At 42.1% G+C, this 26396-nt stretch overlaps 1 protein-coding gene across 6 annotated transcripts in view; it reads left to right on the plus strand.

Moving 5' to 3' along the window:
• The window catches only part of Ninl (ninein like), a 129645-nt gene that overhangs the window by 51880 nt on the left and 51369 nt on the right, over positions 1–26396 (plus strand). For all 6 annotated transcript variants that reach the window (XM_070006620.1, XM_070006618.1, XM_070006621.1 and 3 more), the window contains exons 3-9: positions 4722–4924; positions 9855–9951; positions 12699–12874; positions 15146–15212; positions 17082–17269; positions 17944–18096; positions 23510–23683. In XM_070006620.1, coding sequence (XP_069862721.1) covers positions 4742–4924; positions 9855–9951; positions 12699–12874; positions 15146–15212; positions 17082–17269; positions 17944–18096; positions 23510–23683 — 1038 coding nt within the window. In that variant the 5' untranslated portion in view covers positions 4722–4741. The remainder of the gene's footprint in view (positions 1–4721; positions 4925–9854; positions 9952–12698; positions 12875–15145; positions 15213–17081; positions 17270–17943; positions 18097–23509; positions 23684–26396) is intronic.

A 26396-nucleotide genomic window follows, 5' to 3' on the forward strand; every position in this document is an offset into this window, starting at 1 on the left:
TACAAAACCTGTCCCTCTATCCCCAAACCCACATCCCAGGGAAAACTATAGCCTTGGGTGCAGATTTATTTTTTGTCAGTCTTGGGGCTTGAACTCAGGGCCTGAGCAGGGTCCCTCAGCTCTTCAGCTGAAGGCTAGCACTCTACCACTTGAGCCACAGCACCATTTCTGGCTTTTTCTGCATATGTGGTGCTGAGGAGTCGAACCCAAGGCCTCATGCATATAAGGCAAGCACTCTACCACTGAATCACCTTCCCAGCCTGTGTGCAGATTTTGAGACTCTTTCAAGTCTTTGGGATGCACAGTCAGTCATGCATGTGTGCATATGTAACCTACATAGATGTGCATTATTTTCACAGAACACTGGACATATCATTTGGCGACTTTTTTTAATCTGGTGTGAAAGATTTTTCAATGCCAATATGGTTGTACACTCTTTGGCATGCAGGGGTATTATATAATGTCATTGAGCATTACCATATGTGTACCTATTGAGATTACAAATCAATTCCTTCTCTATAGGATGCTGGCTGATTTTTATAATTTACCAACAGGTGGTAAGATATCAGAAGGATGCTTCATTGTCTGCTTATGATCACATTGATCACAATGAGAATTTTGTTTAATGTTAACTTTTATGTCACTGGTTATTTTTCTTTTCTTCTGGTGCTACTGGGTTTTTTTTTTTAAACTGGCCTTTGTGTTTGCTAGGAGCTGCTCTGACCACTTGAGCCCTGTCCCCAACTCTTTTTGCTTTAGTTATTTTTCAGGTAGTATATTGTGCTATGCCTGTACTGGCCTGAACTACAATCTTCTTTATTATACTGACTACATAGCTGGGGCAACAAGCATGTATGCCCGTACCCAGATTTTGGTTGAGATGAGGTCTTATGAAATGAACTTTTTGACCAAGCCAACTCTGAACCATAATCCTGTCAATCTCTGCTTCCTGCATAGCTAGAATTACAGTCATTGAGTCACTGTGCCCAGTTTGTTATGCTGCTTTTCTGAGTGAGATGTTGGGCATGCTGATTTCTCTTTCAGTCCTTCCTACAGTTCTTCTTCTTCTTTTTTTTTTTTTTTTAATTTTTTTTGGTCCTGTCATGGGGCCTGAACTCTGGGCCAGGGCGCTGTCCCTTAGCTCTTCAGCTCAAGGCTAGCACTCTACCACTTGAGCCACAGCACCACTTCCAGCTTTTTTTTTTTTCTGCTTATGTGGTGCTGAGGAATCAAACCCAGGGCCTCATGCATGCAAGGCAAGTGCTCTAGCAGTGAGCCAACTTCCCAGCCCCTTCCTACAGTTTTGACTCAGAACTCCCTTCCCCTTTGGGTGAGAGCAGATAAACACCATCTGCATATTAGAATTGCATCTGTAGTAACTTGGCAATTGTGCTGTGCCTACTAGTAATAGCTATTGCTTCATTGTTATGTGTTCGTAACTTATTTGCTTATATAAGCTTGTCTAACTTTATTGTAGGGGCCCTTCTTGTGCTTGTATCATAGGCTGGACCATATGGAATTACCATTTTTATGATTTAAAATGGCCAAATGTTGCTCTTTTTTAATAGTTCCTCTTAATGTTTTTTAGGACGGTGTTTTGTCATGTTTTAACAACACTTTTTCTAGTGTTAAGTGTTCTACTTGTCTACTTTTTGAGAAATAAAAACTGTATAATAGGAAATATAAATATATCTTCCTTGGAAACTCTTATCATTTTCCTTTTTTGAATATATTGTCTCCCAAAAGTTGTAGAAGATTTTTGACAGAATTGTTGTCAGGCCTAACTGAATTATTATATATAAAATGACTGAAAAGTAACTGATAAGTCACTGTTATTATGATGGACGGATTTTATCCTGCTCTGATAGTACTAACTATACTTTCTATGCTAGTATGTTTTGGAAATATAATTTTAGAGATGGTGTAACATTCTGTCATTTAAATACCGTAGAATTTAGCAAGCAATTCTTTTGACTTGTACTTTAGGTTATTTTCTTTTCTGTCCTTATGTAAAAAATACTCTGGTTAACTCATATCTTTGTATCTGTTTTTTTAATGTAAGGAATTATTATAAGTATGTCATGTAAGTGGGACAAGTAGGTCAGATAAGAATATTTAACTTAGGGCTGGGAAGTTGGCTCAGTGGTAGAGCGCTTGCCTTGCATGCCTGAGGCCCTGGGTTCGATTCCTCAGCACCACATAAGCAAAAAGAAAAAAGCCGGAAGTGGCAGTGTGGCTCAAGTGGTAGAGGGTTAACCTTGAGCTGAAGAGCTGAGGGACAGTGCTCAGGCCCAGAGTTCAGGCCCCACGACTGCACACACCCCCAAAAACAGAATATTTAAACTTAATATTTTACTTAAAAAAGAATATTTAAACCATATAAACAGAAAAAACCAGAGGTGGTTCAAGTGGTGGTGTCTAGCTTTGAGCAAAAGAAGATTAGGGACAGTACCCAGGCCCTGAGTTCAAGCCCAGAACTGGCAAAAAAGAAAAAGAAAAAAAAACTACCATCCAGCCTGCTGTGTGTATAGCTGAAGAATGTAAGTAAGCATACACACAGACCCCTGCACATTGTAGCACTGTTCCTAATAAAGAGCCTAGCTACAGGAATCAGCTTAGGTGCTGGTTTGACTGAATGGGCAAAAAAAATAGTTTTACAAAGGAGCACTATTCAACCATGAAGAAGAATGAAGTTGCCATTTCCAAAACGAATGGAATCAGAAAATCAGCACTTTAAGGGAAATAAGCCAGACTGATTACATGTTATTTCTCATATTCAGATTCTAGACCTTTAGAAAAAAATTACATGATGGAAGTAGAGTTGTTGCACAAGTAGCAGAACATCAGCTTTGAACAAAAAAGCTCAGGGTCAGCGCCAGTACACACACACACACACACACACACACACACACACACACACACACACACACACACACACACACACACACACACACACACACACACACACACACACACACACACACACACACACACACACACACACACACACACACACACACACACACACCCAGCACACACCCCCAGCACACACCCCCAGCACACACCCCCAGCACACACACACACACACACACCCAGCACCAGTACACACACACACAGACACACACACACACACACACACAAACCTGGAATCTAAAAGTAACTGGCAGAAGCAAAAGGGGAGTGACGAATAAAGGGTAAATGTTATTGAAATATAGCTAGTGATATAGTTAATAGTAATAATATTAATTTCAAAATAGTAGATGACTTTACATGTTTTTATCACAAAGAAATGATATTTAAACTGATATGAAAGTTAACATGAATTCTACCATGTATATTTTTATGTATCATATACCATATATGTTCAATTATTTATCAATAAATAAGTAAATGGAAAAACAGAATATTAAAGATTCTTTGATACATAGACACAATATCCTCCAGAGATATTTACTGGTTGTACTTTTTTTAGTTTGAGCACTTTTAAGTTAATCATGTCCTGCCCTCTTTGGTATTCATTGACATCTCCCTCCCTCCCTCCCTCCCTCTCTTCCTTCCTTCCTTCCTTCCTTCCTTCCTTCCTTCCTTCCTTCCTTCCTTTCTTCCTTCCTTCCTACCTTCCTTCTTTCCTTCCCTCTCTCCTCTCCCCAACCCCCTATTGTAGGGCTTGCACTGAGGGCCTGGCCCTGAGCCTCTTTGTGCTCAAGGTTAGTGCTCTGCCAGTTGAGCCATACCACTTCTGGTTTTTGGATGGTTAATTGGAGATAAGAGTCTCATGGGAGCTTTTCTGCCTGGGTTGGCTTCAAACTGTGATCCTCAGATCTCAACCTCCTGAGTAGCTAGGATTATAGGCATGAGCCATTGGTGCTGGCTGTATTTAAAAATTACTATAAATTTATGTTAGTGTTTTGAGGACCGGAAGATTAAATTCAGGGCCTTGTACATGCATGAGCTTATACCTGCCCTTTACTTCCTTTTTATTTCTTTTATTTTGAGATGGGTCTCAGTCAATTGCCAAGTTGGTCTTCAGCTTGTGATCTTCTTATAGTTGAGATTACAGTATGCACTTCCATACCTCTCCCTTTCTACTTTCCTTTTCTCCCCCTCTCCATCTCCCTCTGTCTCTCCTTGCCCCTTTCCTTCTACCTCAGAGTTTAACTCAGGGCCTCTTTCACTTGACTTTTTTTTACAAGCTATGGAAGCATTTTTTAAATTTTATTTTATTAAGTTGGACAAAGGTTTAAGTATGACACATCTTGATCAATGTCATCCCTTCCATAATGGCTTTTTAAAGAAATTTGAGTGGTTTTAGTCTTTCTGTACTTATCTTTTATCTTTTCCTTTCCTTTTCCCCCCTTTTTCTTTTTGAAACAGAATCTTACTGTGTGGCCCAGGGTCACCTCAAACTCTTGGGTGCAAGCTACCTTCCTGATTCAGCTTCCTAAGTATCTGGGACTACTGGCTTAAAAAAAAATGTGTAACAGAAATTTTTGCCTATTGATTGCCTTATGACCAGCTGCTTTATCTTGGGTCACTGTTACCTGTTCTGGCCTCTTCTACAAAATAGAGCTGACTTCTCCAGCTGCACTTCACCCTGAGAGGGCTTTTAATGTCTCTTCTCGTATATCAGCTCCCTGGTTTTCTTTTTTCTGAAGAGTAGGCAGGTGGTGGTAAGAGTGGGTGGCAAAAAACATGTCTTAGAAGTTGTCTTTTCCCTCCAGCACTACCAGCCTGCTATGGGATGGATGACGAAGAAGAGAATCACTATGTCTCACGGCTCAGGGAAGTCTACTGCAGCTGTGACAGCACTGGCACAGGCTTTCTGGACCGGGAGGAGCTGACCCAACTCTGCCATAAGCTTCACCTAGAAGAGCAGCTGCCGGCCCTCCTGCAGACTCTTCTTGGAGATGACCACTTTGCCAGGGTGGGTGTGGATTCTTTTTGTTGTTGTTGTTGTGGTTGTGGTGGTTGTTTTTTGTCGGTCGTGGGGCTTGAACTCTGGGCCTTGGGTACTGTCCCTGAGCCTCTTTAGCTCAAGGCGAGCACTCTATCACTTGAGCCACAGCACCACTTCCAGTTTTCTGGTGGTTAATTGGAGATAAGCGTCTCATGAACTTTCCTTCCTGGGCTGGCTTTGAACTGTGACCCTCAGATCTCAGCCTCCTGAGTAGCTAGGATTACAGGTGTGAGTCATAGGCTCCCAGCTGGTATGGATTCTTTGTATGAAGAAGAGAGCATAAAGCTCTCTAGTTGGTTCTCATGGTACTTGCAAACTTCGGCTGAAAAAAGACACTTGTCAAGGGAATGTTATTAGCAAATGCAATGGTGTTTCCTTCTGTGGGAATCCTGTATGGTAGAAGGACTTTTTAATTTTTTTTTGAGTATTTTTCAAAATAGGTGGTTGAACAAAGAAGTTTCAACATATCTGTTTATGAAGATAATGCGTCTTGACTAATGTTGCCATGTCACCCCCCATTTCTCCTAACCCTGTATAGAATGTTTTGTTGTTTTTTTTTAAAGATTACTTTCTTTTCTTTCTTTTTTTTTTGTAATGTAGTAACTTCCATGAATTTGCACTAAAACAAACAGAAAGATGTTTTAGTGGTTTGTTGCTGGGATAGGGTAGGGTAAAGGTTTGGTTTTATATGAGTGGGTAGCCTGGTTACAAACACACTGGATTGGATCTAAGAATAGTGCATATGCTGGAAAGATAACTTGAAAATACCTTGATGATAGATTATCTTAGAACATTTTTACAGCTTGAAATTCAGCAAGCATTGGAAAAAACAAGTGCAAAACTACTCTTGCAGGAATGAAGGATACCATATCTAACGTGCTATTAATTTCAACTGGGCCAGATAGAACATTTGAGGGAAAATTCAAAAGTGGTAGTCTAGATCATACACTATATCTACTTTCATAAACTAGACACTGGAAAGCAGCCCTTCCCCAATGACAGAGTTACTCTTTCAATTTCTTTGCAAAAATTTGGAGTCATGCTCTGCCCCTAACCCTAAACCTAACACCTGCTGATGATATTGTGGCCTAATGACCTTTACATTTATTTATTATTTATTTTTCTGTGTGGCATTGATGACAGCATAAAGACTTTAGTCAGTACTCCAGTGTGATCACACCTATATAATCACCCTGTATTCTTCCTCATATCCCTGTTTGGTCCCCTAATCAACTGAGATTGACCACTCATCCTTCTGATACTGACCTTATAGGTCTGTTTTGCCTGTTTCTGAACCTTATGTAAGTAAGGAAAGATACAATATTTACTCAGTAATACTCTTTTTTGGCTTTTTCTATTCAATATTATCTTCCTATGACACATTCACATTGTTGTATCTTGTTCTTCTTGTTGTATTTTGTTCTCATTTCATAGATATGTATGATTGTTTAAATGTATAGCAGAGTCATTTCTCCTCTCTTAGAAGAATAAATAAGCTGAGTGCCAGTGGATCATGTTTGTAATCCTAGCTACTTGGAGACTGAGATCTGAAGATTGAAGTTTGAAGTCACCCTGACCAGACAAATTGAAGAGACTCCTATCTTCAATTAACCAATAAAAAACCAGAAGTAGATGTGTGGCTCAAGTGATGAGAGCCTTGAATAAAAAAAAACAAGAGCACAAGGCCTCGAGTTTAAGCCCCAATACTGGCACTAACAACAAAAAGACATTACTATTATAAGATCTTAATTTATAAGTTGTAAATTAGTATTAGTCATAAATAAGTTATAAATTATTATAAGTTATAAATTATCCTAATAAAAAGTTATAGTTGATTCTGAGACATCCCAGACTAAATAAAAGAGTTTAGCACCAATATATGAAAGAAAAATGAACCTATAATATATGTCTTTAAATAGTTGGAAAATTATCCTACACGAAAAGTCTCAAATGCAGTGCAAAACAAAAATTGAAAAATATAACTGGAGGTGTGGCTCAAGCATTACAACATCTTCCTAGATTTAAACCTTGGGTTGAAACCTCAGCACAACAGAGAGAGAGTTATAAATATATGGATAATTTTAAATGAACATTAACTACACAAAAATTCTGTGAGGAGGGGCTGGGAAGGTGGCTCAGTGGTAGAGCGCTTCCCTTGCATGCCTGAGGCCCTGGGTTCAATTCCTCAGCACCACATAAGCAAAAAGAAAAAGCTGGAAGTGGCGCTGTGGCTCAAGAGGTAGAGTGCTAGCCTTGAGCTGAAGAGCTAAGGGACAGTGCCCAGGCCCAGAGTTCAGGCCCCACGACCAGACCCCCCCCCAAAAAAAAAATTATGTGAGGAAACTACAAAGGATTAAAATATATGATGGAAGTCATGAAGTCAAGAGCATGGAAGTCAAGAGTATAGTCAATGGAGGTGAAACATGACAGGCTATGTAATGTCACAGAAAAGGACATAATGTTGCTTTGGTCAGTTAAAGATACATCATGATTTTTAGAATAAACAGAAAGAGAATGGAAATAGACTACAAAGCTTCTAAGTTAATGAAGAGAAAAATGGAGTCCTAAAATATAACCAGTAAATCCAAAGAGGGGAAGGAACAGAAAAGAAAAAAATTCTACAACAGTTCAAATTTCAATCACTAAGTAAAATAGTAGACTTACATCCAAATATATCAGTATTTACACTAAATGTATATAGACTAAATATTTCAGTTAAATTATACAAATGATCATATTAGGAAAAATTTTAATTCAGTTTATGACACACAATCTGAAACATAAAAGCATAGAAAGTTGAAATGAAGATCTTCATAAAGAGCTACATTGTGTAAGTACTAACCAAAAGAAATCCTAGGTGGCTTTTTATTATAAGAGAAAATTGACTTTAAGTAAAAAAATTGATAGTAAAGGTTCAGTTTATCAAAGGGCCTGAATTCACATTCTGTGACCCAGGATGTCCATTCTTAGGCATATAACATGAAGAAACACAAAGATCATATGTACAACAATGTTCAAAGAAGTTTTGTTCTTTTTTTTTTTTTTTTTTTTTTTTTGCCAGTCCTGGAGCCTGAACTCAGAGCCTAGGCACCGTCCTTGAGCTTCTTTTGCTCAAGGCTAGCACTCTACCACTTGAGCCACAGTGCCACTTCTGGTTTTTTCTGTGTATGTGGTACTGAGGAATTGAACCCAGGCTTCATGCATGCTAGGCAAGCACTCTACCACTAAGCTACATTCCCAGCCCAGAAATTTTGTTCTTAGTAAGCAAATGTAAGAAACATTGGAAATATTTATCAGGATGATGAATTGATTATTGCAAAGTAATAGAGCAAAACACTATATAGCAGAGAAAATTAGTAATTATATCTATCACAGAAACTTAGGTGAATAATGCAGAAGTATTGAGTCACTGAAACAAATATGAAAGAAAGTTTACATGTGGTTCAATGTAATTCAAATTATAAAAGGCAAAAACTAAATCATATTTTAGAGATGCATGAAAGCGAGGAAGTTATCATTGTAAGTCAGAGTAAGTGGAGATTTATTGAGAAGGGATCCAGGTTAGAAGGGCCTTGCGCATACTGGTAGGACCCTTGTATTCCCTTCCCCTCTCCACCCCTCCCCTCCCTTCTTCTCCCCTTTTGTGTTTGTGTGGGGTGCCGGAAGATGGGAGTGGTGTGGGTGTTATGTGTGCTGTTCCTGGGTCTTTCTGCTCAAGGCTAGCACTCTACCACTTGAGTTATAGCTGCACTTCTGGCTGTTTGCTGGTTAATTGGAGATAAGAGTCTCAGGGACTTTGCTGCCTGGGCTGGCTTTGATTCTCAGAGTTCATCTTCTGAGTAGCTAGAATTACAGGAATGAACCACCAGTGCCTGGGTCTTAATATTCTATATTAGCATTGATTATTATCACAAGGGGATCTCATTTTTTACATGTCCACATATACATACAGTGTACCTTGGTTTGACTTATACTCTCCTTCATCTGCCTTCTTCCTCCCCATACCAGTCTCAAATAGCTTTATCATTCCATTTTCAAATGTGTACATAAAGTATTTTGACCATATTCATCCTCTCCGTTTGCTCTCTCCCCTTCTACTAATACCCTTACCCCAGGCAAGAGGGTTTTTATTTCTTGATGGGGTAGTGATACCATGGTATTTGCTCTGGGTGTATTGTTAAATGGTTATCAAATTTCTTTGTATTATGTATCTCTCTCCCTCCTAACTTCTCCTTTTCCCTTTATTCGTACCTCCTTTTTCTTTCCCTTCCCTCCCCTTTCCTTTCTTTATATTTTTATATTTTTAAAAATAAAATTTGAGCCAGGCATTGGTGGCTCAAGCCTGTAGTCTTAGCTACTCAGGATGCTGAGAGAGGAGGGATCACAGTTCAAAGCCAGCCTGGGCAGGAAAGTCTGTTAGACTCTAATTTCCCAATAATCCACCAGAAAACTGGAAGTGGTGCTGTGGCTCAAGTGGTAGAGTGCTTGTCTTGAGCTGAAGAGCAGAGGGACAGCACCCAGGCCCAGAGTTCAAGTCCACGACTGACAAAAATAAAAATAAAAATAAAAATAAAATAAAAATAAAATTTGTCACTTAGGGGGGTCTCAAGCTCCTTACTTTAGGGAATCCCTCCAAGTAGCTAGGGATTATAAGCACGTGCAACTGATTTGCCTTTTCAAAGTTGTTAGCAGTGCTTATTTGGTAGTGGGATGATGGTTCACTTTTACCTTTTTTTATTATATTCTTCTATTATAAGTAATCTTCTGTAGGTATTTGAATGTTGTTAATCTAAAAGGCAACGGATGTTGCTGTTTGACAAAAAAATCCACAAGCAATCATATTAAACGTAGATCTTTTGAAAGTGCCCCTGTCCTTTCTTTACTCCATTTCATACAGGTTAACTTTGAGGAATTTAAGGAAGGTTTTGTGTCTGTGTTGTCTTCAAATGCTGGTGTTAGCTCCTCAGATGAAGGAAGCAGTTCTTTGGAATCAGGTAAGAAGATTTTCTCTTATCAACTTCAGGTTTTTTACTTACTTGTTGCCTTTCAAAATAACCTAGCCATTCTGGAAAGTAAATTCTAACCTTATTGCCATCAATACCAAGCTCTGTAGACCTGGATTTTTCTCCCTTTGTTTCCTTCTTTGTACTCAGGGTCACAAAGTGGCCTGTATTGCCTGCAACAGAAGGCTGGTGGCAAGACCAGTGTGGAAGAGGGAGCACTCAGCTAAGAGGAAGTCAGTGCTTCTGATGTGCAGCCAACCCTGGCCTCTTACTCAATGCTAGTGCTCTACACTTGAGCCACAGCTTTACTTCTGGCTTTTTTATGGTTAACTGGAGATGAGAGTCTCACAGATTTTCCTGCTCACGATGGCATTGAACTGATCTCAACCTCTTGAGTAGTTAGGATTACAGGTGTGAACTACTGGTGCCTGGCCGCTTTTTCTTTTCTTTCTTTTTTTTTTTTTTAAATTAATGTATTGTCAAGGTGATGTACAGAGGGGTTATAGTTACATACGTAAGGTAGTAAGTACGTTTCTTGTCAAGCTTGTCAACCCCTCCCTTATTTTTAGAATCCAAAAGATTTTCTCAACTAAATGATCCTATGATTTGGCTGAGCTCAGGTTAGTGCTAGGAGCTCCTCCTTCTGTCCATTTCCAAATGCCTGTTCACTTCTCCAAGGGTTGACCATATGCTTGAGAGCCTGTGGCCACAGATACTCATGGAGAGTCAGTCAGTGCCACTTGCACTTTGTAAGGCTGAATTTGGCTCAGTGTTCCCCCCCTCCCCCCGCCCAATCCTGCTCATCTTACTTGCCCACTCTACATGTCTCAGGTCTAAACTCTTTTTTTTTTGTCGGTCGTGGGGCTTGAACTCTGGGCTTGGGCGCTATCTTCAGCTCTTCAGCTCAAGGTGAGCACTCTACCAACTGAGCCATAGCGCCACTTCCAATTTTCTGGTTTATTGGAGATAAGAGTCTCATGGACTTTCCTGCCTAGGCTGGCTTTGAACCATGATCCTCAGCTCTCAGCTTCCTGAGTAGCTAGGATTACAGGCATGAGCCACCGGTGCCCACAATGTCTAACTCTTGTTCATTGTGCCTCATCCTGTTCCTTGCCTTTCAATACTGATGTAGGACTGATGTACTCTGTCCTTAGGTGCTGCTTGTCTTCAGGGCTCTATTCATATCATCTTCTGGATTTCCAAAATTTTTGCTTGTCTACCTTCACTGTGACCAGAAAAATGTGCTTTGTATTCTCCAGGGCCCAGGGTTGTAAAGAGTATCTCTATTCCTTTATCATCTTCCCTCCTTTTGTTGAAGGCTGCTATTGAACATATAGCTAAATGTATTTGCTTTTGGGGTACTTTTCCAGTAGTAAGTACACACAGAGAAAGCATATAAATGTGCAAGATTTTGGTCAAAAAGTGTGCCAACCATGAAGACTTCTCTGAGATATTTTGGGGTCTCTTCCTCAGGTGCCCTTGAGGGATGAAATGAGGGACTGGTTGGGGACATAGTGAATGACTCTGAGCCCAGATGACTTATGGTGCTTCCCACTCCACAGGGACTGACCCTGTGATTATGTGGGGACTGAAAAGCTGTCCATTCATTGTTGTCATGACACTCTTCTCCGAGTAACATTTACTTGATAAAGAGAGGTTTTTCCTCCATTGCTTTGATAAGAGCATTAGGGTGTATTATGAAAAGAACAGATGTATTTTCAGGCAGCTATTATTCTAAGGGAAGTGCTGGCTGACTGACAGTGAGTACGGTAGCGTAATACCACAATTTGATATCAGTGTGGGCCCAATTATGGGCAAGAGGGATGCCGAAGAAGGGCCAGTGGCTAGAAGGAAATCCAGCCTGGGAAACAGAAACAGGCTTTTGCGGCATCTCCAGGTATGTAGGTGCTTGGCTGACCTCCAGGATGGGACCATAGGCAGCTAGCATGAAAGCCATGATATAGCAACTTTGGTAGTCTAAGGGTTGTGAGCACCCTTGAATTCCATTTACCTAATTGTCTATGCCATGCGTCCTACTATATGTGGCAGGGATTCCATCTTCCTTTGTTACCTCAGGGTACCTTCTCAGGATATAAAGAAGTGAAAAGGACACTTTCTCTCCTATCACCAACCTCTGTGAGCTGCTGTGGCTCAAGTGGTAGAGCTCTCAAGTGAGCTGAAGAGTGCAGGGACAGTGCCCTATCCGAGTTCAAGCCCCATGACTGACAAGAAAGAAAGAAAGAAAGACAGAAAGAAATATAGAGACCAACATAATTGCTTGTTTCTGTCCTAGCCCCTCATACCTGCCACAGGATTGTGGAGAAGCAGATGTCTATTTCTTCAGCCCTATTTGAATAAAGTCTTACCTAAGGCATATAGTTGTGAGAAGAGTCATCAGGTCTCTGGAGCTATGTAATCTTGGCTTTTTAGAAGGTTTATTTCTTTTACATAAAAGGTACATTATATAGTAGTCTTTCATTTCATAAACAAAACAAACTTTGCTTGAAAAATTGCAAACAGTACCTGGAGTTTAGTGAAAAGGCTACTTCTGCCTCCCCTGGCTCTGTTTCACCCAGACAATAGAACAGCCACTATTAACCATTTACATTTCTGTGTACACAACAGTGCATCTGTAAGTCACACTATCTGGTTCTATAGCTTCTTAGGGTGTCTTATTTACATACGGGGCCCACTTCATGGGCTCTCTTCTATACCCGTATCTCCTGATCTCTTCTTAGCTGCCTCTTGTGCTGTCCCACCAAAGTATGTGAATGGCTCTAAGTGGTATGGTCGTCGGAGCGAACCTGAGCTATGGGACTCTGTCACTGAAGCCAAATATTCTGGAGCAGAACAGCAAGCCAAAGCCAGCCAGAAGCAGCAGCTCCGGCGTTCTGCATCTCTGGAAAGTGTGGAGGTAAGTCAGCCATCACATCCTATCCCAGGTTGCCCAATATTGGAGAAATAATGTTTGAATTTAACACTGCCCATCATTTGCCACAATCACAGAGGATGTCGGAAGGTTGACCACTTTTCCAGGCATCTTAAGTTGCTAGCCTGGGTTCACAATGTGAATGGTATTTCATTTAAAATTATCCTATGTTTGATTGTCTAATCCTGACCACCGACACTCTTCTTCGGACTTGGAGCAGTGGAGAATTTATGCTTAGATCCTTTGTTTCTTTTCTTCCTCACTACCAACATGTTTCCTTTCATTGCAAGAAGCCAATTTTTTTGGCTGTTTATTTATTATTATTAAGTAGTTGTACAAAGGAGTTACAGTTTCTTAAGTCAGGTTGAGAGTATAGTGCTTCTTGGGCAGTGTCACCCTTTCTATTGTTCTCCCCCATTTTCCTCCTCCCATCTCTACTCTTGAGTTCCATAGTTCATTTTTTACATAATGTACATTGGCTACAATGACTACATTTGCTCACCCTTCCTACTTCCATGCATATGCCAAGAAGCCAATTTTTATGGCTTTGCAAGAGAAATGTTAATATGCTAAGGGATACAAGAGGAAAAATGTTTTTGATGCAGCCCTCAAGGTTCGGAAAGTGGTTGTATCAAATCTATGATTCCACCTGCCTCAAAATATACCAAGGTTCATATACTTTGAACCTGGCAGATTTGAGCTAGATTCCTCCTTGGAGCCTTAAGAATTGATGCATTCTCCTGCCTGCCTTGGGCCATTCACTATTGATGTCTGGGGTCCAGTTGCCATAGTTTTGCATGCTTCCTGTAAAGAAATATATCCATGATACAGGCCTACAGCTTTTGAGGTATTCATAGACTCATTAGACCTGTAAAGGATTCTCGAAAGTTCTTAGTGATGGGCTGGGAAGGTGGCTCAGTGAGAGAGTGCTTGCCTTGCATGCATGAGGCCCTGGGTTCGATCCTTAGTACCACATAAGCAGAAAAAGCCAGAAGTGGTGCTAGGACAAGTGGTAGAGGGCTAGCCTTGAGCTGAAGAGCTGAGGGACAGCACCCAGGCCCAGAGTTCAGGCCCAGGACTGACAAAAAGAAAAGTTCTTAGTGGTTAATGTCAATGATGGGAATTTCTGACAGATAGGGCCATATTAGGAAGTTATCTTTAGTGAGATCTTCAAGGTCTAAAATGTTCAACACATGTTGAACATTTGGTAAGCCAAAGAGGAAGACTGTTCTTTTGGGGCCTGCTGTATCTGAGCAATACCAACAAATCCAGGGCCTCCTTTTTAAATCTTTACTAACTTTGGGCCTCAGATGCAGAGGGCTGAGTGGGTCTGTCTTCCCCTGGGCGCATGATGCTTCACCTCCATTGTGCCACTGTACTATGTCATCTTTGACCCTCAAAATATGGACACAGGGATTGGAATTGCCAGTTGAGTTGAATGCATGTGGAAAATAGGATAGAGTACTTGTTGCCAGCTTGAATTCTGGCCCTAGACATTTAATGCCAGCTTTGAAGGCACTCCAGAATTAGTGGTGAGGACATACAAATCTTGGTCAGAAGCAGACTTTGACTCTGGCCTACTTTCTTGGCCACTGGAGCATAAGGGTTTGACTTAAGTCTTGTGTTCTCAATGGCTCTGTCTGTTTTACTATTATATGCAAGCTTACAAAGGCCACCAAGGTTGCATGCTTGCTATACAGTGTACATCTACAGCCCTTGTTGGAGGAGAGAGCACAGAGATCCTCTCTCACCTTCTGTTTATTGACCTGAAATCATGATAAGGGTCAGTGCAGAGGACCATGATTTCACAAGATTCATTGGATTAGGGGTGGGGAGGTATCCTATGACTGGAATATTGACCACCTCCTGTCAAGTACTGGCTTTTGAAGCTAGTAACACTGCTTCATGCTAATGTTGGGAGCCCAGTTTTCTTCTGTTAGGGTGTGAAGTTTTTACTGTGTTTTCAATGTGAACTCCTAATAGCTTAGGTTCATGTTAAGGAGTGTGCAGAAAGAAATACATGCCCTTCCTATATTTGAGTCCTGTGCTTCTGAGAGGCATTGATCCATGTGGCATAATACATGCTGCTCAGTGGGGACCATACCTTGTGGGATCTCATTGTAGGGTTGCCAGCCTGGAGTGCATCTTTGGTTGTTCCTATCCTACCCAAAATGTCCTATTCTGCATGTCCCTGGTGGTCTGCACAAACCAATTCTCATTGAAGGATTCATATTCTTCTGTTTATGTTTTCTTCAGAGCCTCAAGTCAGATGAAGAAACTGATAGTGCCAAAGAACCTCAGAATGAATTATTTGAAGCACAAGGTAATGCTGTAGCCGATGTTTGACTAGTGGTTTGATAGCTCAGAGTCTGGAGTCATTTGACAGGGTATAGCCACAAGAATAATTTCTTTATAAATGAATGTCACAGGTGATGTTTCCAATAGGCCCATTATACACAGTACTATGGCAATCACCTGAAGCAGTCACTAGCACCCACTGTCTCTTCTCCCATTAGAGTATAAGACAGGATCCTGGTCTTAAAAACCTGATGTAGCAACCAAAGGCCAGCAGCTAGAACAAGGCATGGACCACCAAAAAACACTGCATGGTTGGAAAAAGGACAGCTTATCTTTTGGCATTGCTATGTCCCTGTGATCCAGGGCTGGAAATGGAAGTGAGGTCAGAATGGGAAGTCCATCCACGTTTTCTGAGGTGTCATATGTCTTACATGTAGTTGTGGGATATGTAACATAAAAAATTGTTTCTGAGCTGGGTGCCCGTGGCTCACGCCTGTAATCCTAGCTACTCAGGAGGCTGAGATATGAGAATCACAGTTCAAAGCCAGCCTGGGCAGGAAAGTCCGTGAAACTCATATCTCCAATAAACCACTAGAAAACCGGAAGTGGCGCTGTGGCTCAAGCAGTAGGGCCCTTGCCTTGAGCTGAAGAGCACAGGGACAGCGCCCAAGCCCAGAGTTCAAGCCCCACAACCAACAAAAAAAAAAAAATTTGTTTCTGATCAGGCAAAAAAAAATTTCAGGTAGTCTAGAGGCAGGGGATTTCCTTTCTCATTTGACTTACCTTGTAATAGTGTTTACTTCTGTGATTGAAAAAATGTTTTTAAAAAGATGCTACTTAATTTCCACCTGGCCTAGGCAAAGTATAACTGTGGAAACAAGACCCGTATGTGTGGCAAAAGACCATAGATGGTGTAGAACTGTGTGCTATATTAGTGAGAAAAGATTGTCAACAACATTGGTGTAAGAGGAGTGTATAGTTACAATGTTGAGCCCTGAGGAAACTGTCTACCCCTGGCAATAGGCTCAAAGCAGCCAGCACCACTTTCCTTACTGCACAGCCTGAGGCTCAGAGGTGAAGGTCTTGCTGAGATTGGGATCAAGAGTGATATTCATTTCAGCCACAAAGTCCAAATGTTTTACAGTACTGGTGCAGAGCTTCTCTGAGGAAGAAGGTGGAGTGCTTAGGCAATGATTGGAGCTGACAAGACTTAGAATGGACTCTGTGCTGTCCAAGGTCTCTACTGAGAAGCATGAAGGCCGAGTTTGAAGTCATGTGAGATGTCAGCGGTCACTCACGTGTGTGACTAGGGGCTTAGATGAGGTCTGCCCTTGGAGTAGCCTCTCAGCATGGCTGGACTTTCTCATAGCATAACATCTTGGAACCCCACAAGCAAAGCTGAGTTAGCCTCATGGGTAGCATCTGTTCTGCATGTTCTGTTTGTGGAAGTTGTCACAAAGCTGCGTGCGCTGGAGAAGTACCACAGACTCCACTTACTGATGGGTAGTATCAAAGATTTTGAGGTCTTGTGTTTAAACTGCCTCATAGGAAAAGTTGAAAACATATAGGCATTTCAGAAGAAGGGAAGAGTTCTAACATGAAGGTATTAATGTACTTCACTAACCAGAAAAACTGGAGGTATCAGTAGACTTCTGGGGAGGAAACTGAGTCCTTAAAGCCAGATCTGTGCAGCCTGGGATGTAAGGGTAAGCGGTCTTTGAAGAGGGTAGTGATGGGAGAAAATGATGCTTTAGAGTGTGGGGCTTCAGCAAAGGATGAGTCTGATGCTGGTTGAATATGGAAGGGGCCTTTTCAGACACCTCTAGTTGGGTGAGGACCTAAGAGACACATTATATATTTATTGGGCTTTTACTCTGAATCCTTCTTGCTTCAGGCCAGCTGCAAAACTGGGGTTCTGAGGTCTTTGGAATCCCTCGGAAGTCCTGCAATCTCTCCAACACACCTGAGAATCAAGTCCGGGAAATATGGGAAGAGCTGGGGGTTGGCAGCAGTGGTCATCTGAATGAGCAGGAGCTGGCTGTGGTCTGCCAGAGCATTGGGCTTCATGGACTTGAGAAAGAGGTGAGGGGTCCAGGTAGACCAGATGGTGATTTACTCTCTATAGTGGTCCCAATTTACTTGCATCTGGAGTATCACTTCATCCTTCAGACTCCTAACTCAGATCTGTCACTTTCTAGTCTACAATTGTACTCTCAGTGCTTCTGTCCAAGACACTTTTGAGAGTCTATCTCTACCTAGTATCACAAACTTCTCTCAAGCATATTGGGCAGTATACCCTCATAATTTTTGCTCTGGCTGCAGTAATTACCCTTTCCCCTTCTCTGCATGCATCAGTTCCACCTCTCAGCTTTCCTGGGTCCCCCAGCAGTCATTGTACCCATGTTCTTCAGTGGGAATAGGCAAGGCAGCAGCTGTGATATAGTAGGTACCAATTTGCCACATTTGTTCTTAACCTGATGCCCTTGCAGGACTACAAATTACATTTTCTGTGTACATCAGCTTAATGTCTAGCAAGTTCCTATCCCCATGCGACACTGGATATCTGTGGAATTAGAAAGTTCAGATGCTTCTCACTCACAGTGGGCACATAGGTCTCAACCCAAAACCTAAGTAGACAGTCTTAGATAATCTTAATTTTGGGTAAAAACAAACAGACTGCCCTATTTAGGCACTTAGAGCCAAAGGCAGGAAGGTTGATAACCCTCTAGGCCTGAAGACTGATGAATTTTTTCTAGGAACTTGAGGATCTGTTCAACAAACTGGATCAAGATGGCGATGGCAGAGTGAGTCTTGCAGAATTCCAACTTGGCCTATTTAGTCATGAACCTGCTTCACTTCCTGAATCTTCAACTCCAATCAAACCAAGCAGGCCTTGGTCTCATTATCAGGTAAAATAGAGCAATTAAATGTTGAACCCTATAATACCTGCCATTCCTGACACTGAGTGAATTAACTGATCTGTCAATGTCACAAGAGGAAGATAATCAACTTCTTTGAGTTCCAAGGTCATGCATAGAATGAGGACAGCTCAGACTTCAGGGCTTCCAGAGGATAATGCACAATGTGTGGGACATGACAATCTGTCAGTGTGTTCTCACAGATATGGAATATCTGTGAAACCATTCCCTCCTTTCTTCCTCATTGTGAAGTGAGGATGTTGCTTACACCTTCTATTGTAGCTTATCTCAGATTAGTTCTCAGGGTGCCTTAATTGTGTGCTGCCCTTCTTGCAGTCTTGATTTTTTTATCTCACCCAGGTGGTACATCTCTATGACAACAGACTAGAGGCCATTACTATCCTTCCCCTCAATACTGGGATTTGAATTCACTTTTCATTTGCTAAGCAGGCACTCTGCCACTTGAGCCACACCCTCAGCACTTTTTTTTCTATAGTTCTTTCTCTGGTAGGGTCCCATATTTTCACCCAAGGCCCACCTTGGACTGCAGACCTACCTGTGGTCTGTCATGAAGCTCTAGGCACAGGCATGTACAACCATACCTAGCTTATTGAATAATACTGGATTTTGCTATCATTTTGTCCAGGCTGACTGGATAAATTGCAATCCTCCTAATCTTTGCCTCTAAGCAGCTGGAGATGTGCCAATTAGTGGCTTTGTTTAGTGGCTTCTGGTCTGGCACTTCGTTGTCCTCAGCACCAGGATTGCTCTGGGGACAGAGCACAGGATGTGTCCGCTGGTAGATATGGTGTGGAACAACTAGTACTGTCCTCTACTGGAGTATGTTCATCTGAGAGCCGAAATTTCTGTCTAAAATAATGAGAATGGGTGAGAAACTAGAGTCAGGGCTTGGGTTTCATCTCCAGTTCTTAAAAAAAAAAAAGTAAAAAAAAAATAGGAGTTCTGCCAAGTTGTGCTTGGTATTGGTCAAGCTGGAGGTTTCCTCTTGAGTGAAGGCACCTTGTTCTCTGTACTTTGATGCCTCTGTTGGTTCGTGAAATGTGTCCTCAGTGACTGAAATAGAGGGGTCAGCAGCTGCACCTGAGTCAGGTTGGCACATGAGGAGAACTGTGGGTTCCAAATGCATCTCAGCAATGGGCTTCTTACTTGGTGACCTTATCCCCTGCATAGGTCACACAATCTGGAATGTGCAGGAAGCTGTAGCCCCCTCATGAACAATTCAGGTCCTATCCCTTCCCATCCATGTTGAGTTTCTTCCATCCTTCTGGGCACTGTGGACTCTGAGCTGTTTTTTCTTACTACCTTGTACTCTACACACACACCCCATACACAGCTGCATAATGTGCCTATACCACTGTATACCCATAGACACCTATATGTATATACTCACCGTGTATATGAACACCCACTTAATTGTGTACCATTGTATACACACTGTACACATGTATACTTGCAGCATATACATATTCCTCATAAGCCTATATTCATTATACATGTACCATTTCCACATATATACCCCTGTGCCCCTTCCCCCACCCACACATACACTATGTTCACACACAGAGCCAGACTGGGACAAGGGAAGGTTGACTTTATTCTGTAGGGTGTAGAACACAGAGTTCCTACCTTTCTCATGCCTCCTGTCTCAGAACATCTTCACTGTTGTTTTGGGGCACCAGCTGGGGTGCCAGAATGGCATGGTGGTCTGCTAAGCTGGAGGGTTGAGAATTCAGTGTCTCTGTTGGCATGTTGTGACTTGGTTGGCCTCATGGAGGCAAACCTCAAATAGATTGGCCTCAGCACTACTCTTCTCTTTTTTTTTTTTTGTCGGTCGTGGGGCTTGAACTCTGGGCCTGGGCTCTGTCCCTCAGCTCTTCAGCTCAAGGCAAGCGCTCTACCACTTGAGCTACAGCGCCACTTCCGGTTTTCTGGTGGTTTATTGGAGATAGGAGTCTCACGGTCTTTCCTGCCTGGGCTGGCTTTGAACCGCGATCCTCAGATCTCAGCCTCCTGAGTAGCTAGGATTACAGGCGTGAGCCACCAGCGCCCGGCTTTTTTTTTTTTTTTTTTTAAGATGGAGTTTATTCGATTGGCCGGCCAGGGCTAACTCATCTGGGGAATGAGCAGCCCTGAACTCAAATAGCTCAGGGTTTATAAGGGCAAAAAAAATGCATTTTTTAAGAACAGATGCAAGCAAGCTGGTGTACAGAAGCAGAACTTAGTAGTTATTTTGCAAACATGTAAATCACAAACATTCCTGAAACAAAACCATAAATACTCCTGTAACAATTTCTTGACCTAAAGCAATGGCAGTTCCTGGTTTGGGGGCCAGGTGTTTTGCCTTTTCTTTTTTTTTTTTTTTTTTTTTTTGTATTTTTTTCTTTCTTTCTTTCTTTTTATTGTGAAAATACTGTACAGAGGGGTTACAATTACATGGACAAGATAGTGAGTACATTTCTTATCCAGCATTGTAGCCTCCTCCTTTGTTTACCCTTCCCATCCTCCCTCCCCCCTAGACAGGGATAGTGAAGCATCCACATAGCTCAGCAAGTTCTCATTTCTAAGGGACTGGGTAGAAAGATGGGGATACAGCAAGAACAGGTGGTGAGACACAAAAAAGGCTCAATCTGTAGCGAGCTCTGCTTAGGAGATGCTGATGCTGTAAGGAAGGAAGGATAGTAAGGACTGGGAAATCACTGCAGGTGTTTTGGGGGGGTCTAAGGAAAGGACACGACACACTGGGGAAAAGAACAGACTGGTAAGTGATGGAGATAGGATTTCAGGTGACAGGACAGGCTTGGAATACTGGGAAGAGCAAGAAGACCCTAGAGCTGGTGCCTGGAGAGGAGGGCTGACGCAGAGGTCATGTATGTGTGCATGGACATGGGCAGTGTTTCTGGGTGTGGTGGGAATGTGGAGATTCTGAGCACAGATGCCTAGTATACAAGAAATTCTGCCACCCTCTGTCTTGTGATCCCAGACAACAGAGTCTGTTGGTGAGCTATCTACTTGGGACAGAAAAACAGTGGGAAATAATTCTTGCCCTTTGGATTTTTTTTTGTTGTTGTTGGTGGTGGTCATGGGCCTTGAACTCTGGGCTTGAACGCTGTCCCTCAACTCTTCAGCTCAAAGCCAGTGCTCTACCACTTTAGTCACTGCACCATTTCCAGTTTTATGAGTGGTTTATTGGAGATAAGAGTCTCATGGACTTTCCTGTCCGGGCTGGCTTTGAACTGCAATCTGCAGATCTCAGCCTCCTGAGTAGCTAGAATTACAGGCGTGAGCCATCTGCACCTGGCTTTGGATTTTTATATTACTAAAACTTTATAGGTAGCTTTCTGTCTGAGAGACTTGTTGGCCTGTGTTACAAACCTGAGCAGGGCTCAGACATGAGCTGTGACAGTGAGTTCTGGGGAAATGTGGGATCCTGCATGGGCCGTTCTACCTCTTCATTTAAAAAAAAAATACTGCTATTATAAAGGTGATGTACAGAGGGGTTACAATTACATAAAATAGGTAAAGAGTACATTTCTCATTGGACAATGTCACCCCTTCTCTTGTTCTCTCTCAGTTTTTCCCTCCTACCTCTCCCACAAATTGTATAGTTCATTTTCAACAATGTCCGGTGAGTACCACTACTGCCTTTGTTTTCCCTTGGTCCCCCCATTTCTTTTTCTTTTTTTTTTTTTTTTTTTTTTGGTCAGTCACCGGGCTTGAACTCTGGGCCTGGGAGCTGTCCCTCAGCTCTTAAGCTTAAGGCTAGCACTCTACCAATTTAGCCACAGTGCCACTTCTGGCTTTTCTGAGTGGTTTATTGGAGATAAAGAGTCTCACAGACTTTCCTGCCCGGGCTGGCTTTGAACCGTGATCCTCAGATCTCAGCCTCCTGAATAGCTAGGATTACAGGCGTGACCCTCTGGCACCTGGTTGTCCCTCCATTTCTGTACCTCCCCTTGCTCTCCCAAAGACATAAATGAACAAACAAGACAAAAAGAAAAGAAAACAAAAACAGCAACAAAGAAAAAAGCTTCTTGTTTCCATTTCCTGGAGTTCATTTCAATAAATATTATTTTGTATGATCAAATGCACACAGGTATTGTACCTTTGTGTTCCTCTCCTAAGAATATCCTTCTTTGGTCTGTGTGTGGATGCCTAGAGTGCTGTATAATTTATCATGCCTCAGTATATCTTAGATCTAGCTTCTGCGTATGAGAGAAAACATGTGCCATTCTCTAAGCTTGACTTACCTCACTTAACATGATTTATTCTAGGTTCATCCATTTCTTTGCAAATGACATAATACTATTCTTTCTAATGTATATGTAAACCTCTATTGTAAAATAGGTACCACATTTTTTGATCAACTCATCTATCTGGGCTGTTTCCATAACTTGGCTATTGTGACTAGTGCAGCAATGAACATGGATGCGTAAATGTCTTTATGATATCTTGGCTTGTGATGTTCTGGGTAGATGCCCAGGAGTGGTATACCTGGGCTCGTATGGAAGATCTATATTTAGTTTTTTGAGGAACCTACAGTCTGCAATCCAGAGTGATTGTACTAGTTTATGTTTGCATCAGCAGTGTAATAGGGTTCCGTCCAGAGTGATTGTACTAGTTTATGTTTGCATCAGCAATGCAATAGGGTACCTTTTTCCCCACCACCTTTCCTCACCAACATTTGTCATTAATATTCATGATGTTGGCCAATCTAACTGGGGTAAAATGGAATCTCTATTGTTTTGATTTGCATTTCCTGTATGGCCAGAGATGATGAGCATTTTCTCCTCTGTTTCTTTGCCATTCTTGCCTCTTCTTCTGAGAAGTCTCTCCTTATTGCCTTTAGCTCCATTTAGTGATTGGTTTATTAGCTTTGGGTCAGGTTGATTTCTTGAGCTCCTTGTTTGGGGAGACAGCAACTATCTCTTCATTTTTATACCCTCTGCCATTTCCTTCCTCAGCTTGAATTTTCCTGACACAACATGCAGCTTTCTGGGCTCTTTTCTTTGTGAGGCAGATGCCTACTAACTCAGAGGAGAGATGTCAAAATCCCTTTGTGGTTCCAATTACATGACAGTGTACTGACCAGAGCCAACAGGCTACTCATACATGAGGCCTCTAATGCTCAAGAGTCCTCAAGAGAGTGTTGGGGAGGGGATCAGGAGCCCTGTGTATAAATCTCAACTCCATCTTCTGCAGAATTATGTGATCTTGACAAATCCCATGGCAGTGTCCTGCTTCTTTTCTAGGAAAAGAAACAGATGATAATCTCATAGCTGTCCTCTTTCAGGGAGAGTGCTGAGTAGAGGCTTGTGAGGGTAGAAAGTGTGGTAAGCACACTTAAGGATACCTGGGTACTCAGAGTGTATTTCTCAATATGCAGGCCCTGGAGGAGAACGGCTGCCATACCACCACCACCACCTCATCCCTCGTGTCTGTGTGCTCGGGTCTGTGCTTCTTCTCCAGTGTCGATGATGGCAGTGGCTTCGCATTTCCTGAGCAACTTATTGCTGCCTGGGCCCAAGAGGGGATTCAGAATGGCAGAGAGATCTTGAAGGTTTGGAATTCACTACTTACAGCTGTTCTGGTGGGACATGCAGTGGTGGGACTAAACAAGAAAGGGAAAAGTGGAAGCTGTATATTCACCAAGGAAAATGGATGAAACACCCATGCTACGGACATGGTAGGCTTGTGCTCTGTGCTAAAAATTCATACAGGAAGGCTGGGAATGTGGCTTAGTGGTAGAGTGCTTGATTAGCCTGCACGAAGCCCTAGGTTCTATTCCTCAATACCACATGCCCAGAAAAAGCTGGAAGTGGCACTGTGGCTCAAGTGGTAGAGTGCTAGCCTTGAGCAAAAAAAAAGCTTAGGAACAGTGCCCAGGCCCCGAGTTCAAGCCCCAGGACTGGCAAGAAAAAAAAATCACATAGGAAAATCTAAGGAAACATTTTTTTCCTTCAAAATTTTTCTATTAAACTATAGGCATTTTTCATCTTAAGATAATAAAACTGAGAAAACAGCTGGGCACTGGTAATTCTAGCTACTCAGGAGGCCAAGATCTAAGGATTGCAGTTCAAAGCCTGCCTAGGCAGAAAACTCTGTGAGACTCTTATTAACCACCAGAAAACCAGAAGTGGTGCTGTGGCATTAAGTGATAGAGTACTAGCCTTGCAGAAAGCTCAGGTAACACCAAGGCCCCGAGTTAAAGCCCCATGACTGACAAGAAAAAAAAGCCTGAGAAAACAGCAGTCTGAAAAAGTCCATTTGAAGGCAAGTTTTAGCATCCTATTTGTTGTACCACTATTGTTACACCAAGGAGGGAAATGCAGAGACTACTAATAAGAAATCTCCTTCTCTATAGTAAGTCTTATTGCTTAGCAAGCCACAGTTTGTCCCAGAGTCCCCAGGAGTGCCTGTACCAGTGTTTTGAACCCAAGGCCCCGCTCTAGCATAGCTTTCTTATTTGGCTGATGCTCTATCACTTGAGCCACACCTCCAGCCTGGCTTTTTGCTTGTTATTTTAGAGATGGAGTTTTGAGAATTTTTTTTCCCAGACTGGCTTTGAGCCTTGATCCTCCTGATCTCAGCTTCCTTAGTAGCTAAGATTACAGGCCTGAGCCACTGGTACATAGCAAGGCTGTCTTTCTTTTCTGATTTTACAGATTTTTTTAGAGTTGGCCACAAGGTCAGCCTTCAGGATGTGGATGGAGCTCTGCCTGGGGTCGCCAAGTCAGAGACTGATAGGCACTGGCCTGATGAGGGTCAACCACTTCCATCTCAAGAAAATGTTGCCAACTAGATTTATTATTTCTTTTTTTTTTTTGTCGGTCGTGGGGCTTGAACTCTGGGGGAGTCCTGGGAAGGTGGCTCAGTGGTAGAGTGCTTGCCTTGCATGCATGAAGCCCTGGTTTCCATTCCTCAGCACCACATAAGCAGAAAAAGCCAGAAGTGGCACTGTGGCTCAAGTGGTAGAGCTCTAGCCTTAAGCTGAAGAACTGAGGGACAGCGCCCAGGCCCAGAGTTCAGGCCCCATGACTGACAAAAAAAAAAAAATTGCAATTTTTGCACCAGATGTGCAAATGCAGAACTTCAGTTCATGACTGTATGCTATAATAGTTAAAGAGAAGTATGCTGATTTGTTTAAGTTGATGTGCAGAAAATGATTTTTAAAATGGGAGATATCGTGATATAGCAACTATATAGCAGTAGACTCAAACAAACAAACAAACAAACAAACAAAAAAGCCTATGAGAAAAGGCACAGTGGCATGTCTAGCTCTTGCCAAGTGTTAGGAAAAGAGAGACTTGATTGTCTACTACCTAGCTGGGGGTGCTCCTGAAGAGAAAGCATAAGGAATAACAGGATGCTGGCGCTGTTAGGACACAAATACATCTTTCCCTACAGTAATTACTTCCTGATGAAGAAGAAGATCAAAACCACACTGATGGACTAGGCTTCAAGGGTAAAGCGCTTACCTAGCATGCATGAAGGTGTGAGCTTTATTCCCCCCTCCCCAAATTGAAATCTTTTTTTTTTTTGGTTGTGGGGCTTGAACTCTGGACTTGGGCACTGACCCTGCGCTCTTCAGCTCAAGGCGAGTGCCCTACTGCTTGATCCACAGTGCCACTTCCAGTTTCTAGTTGTTTATAGGAGATAAAAGTTTCACGGACTTTCCTGCCTGGGCTGGCTTTGAACTGCAATCCTCAGATCTCAGCCTCCTGAGTAGCTAGGATTACAGGCATGAACCACCAGTACCTGGCAAAAAGTGTAATCTTAAGCATACATTCACTAGATTTTTTTGTTGTTGTTGTTAGTCGTGGGGCTTGAACTGTGGGCCTGGGTGCTGTCCCTCAGCTCTTTAGCTCAAGGCAAGCACGCTACCACTTGAACCACAACACCACTTCCAGTTTTCTAGTGGTATCAGAGATAAGAGTCTCATGGACTTTCCCTCCTGGGCTGGCTTTGAATTGTGATTCTCAGATCTCAGCCTCCTGAGTAGCTAGGATTACAGGTGTGAGCCACTGGTGCCCAACTTACTAGATTTTTAATAAATGCATACACCTACATAGATCACTCTTATTAAGGGATATAGAAAAGAATCATTACTCATCTTATAGGCTCTTAGTGGTGCCTGCCACTGGACTTGGGTGTAACTGTAATTTTTAGAAGCTGAAGTCAAGAATAGTATTAGTTACTGGCCAACTGAGCTAAGAGATGTGTAGTGTTTACTTGTTTGAAAATATGAGAAAAAACACACATGATATAATTTG

The sequence above is a fragment of the Dipodomys merriami genome, unplaced genomic scaffold, assembly GCF_024711535.1.
Source record: "Dipodomys merriami isolate MVZ:Mamm:240054 unplaced genomic scaffold, mDipMer1.0.p SCAF_7, whole genome shotgun sequence".
Lineage (NCBI taxonomy): Eukaryota > Metazoa > Chordata > Mammalia > Rodentia > Heteromyidae > Dipodomys > Dipodomys merriami.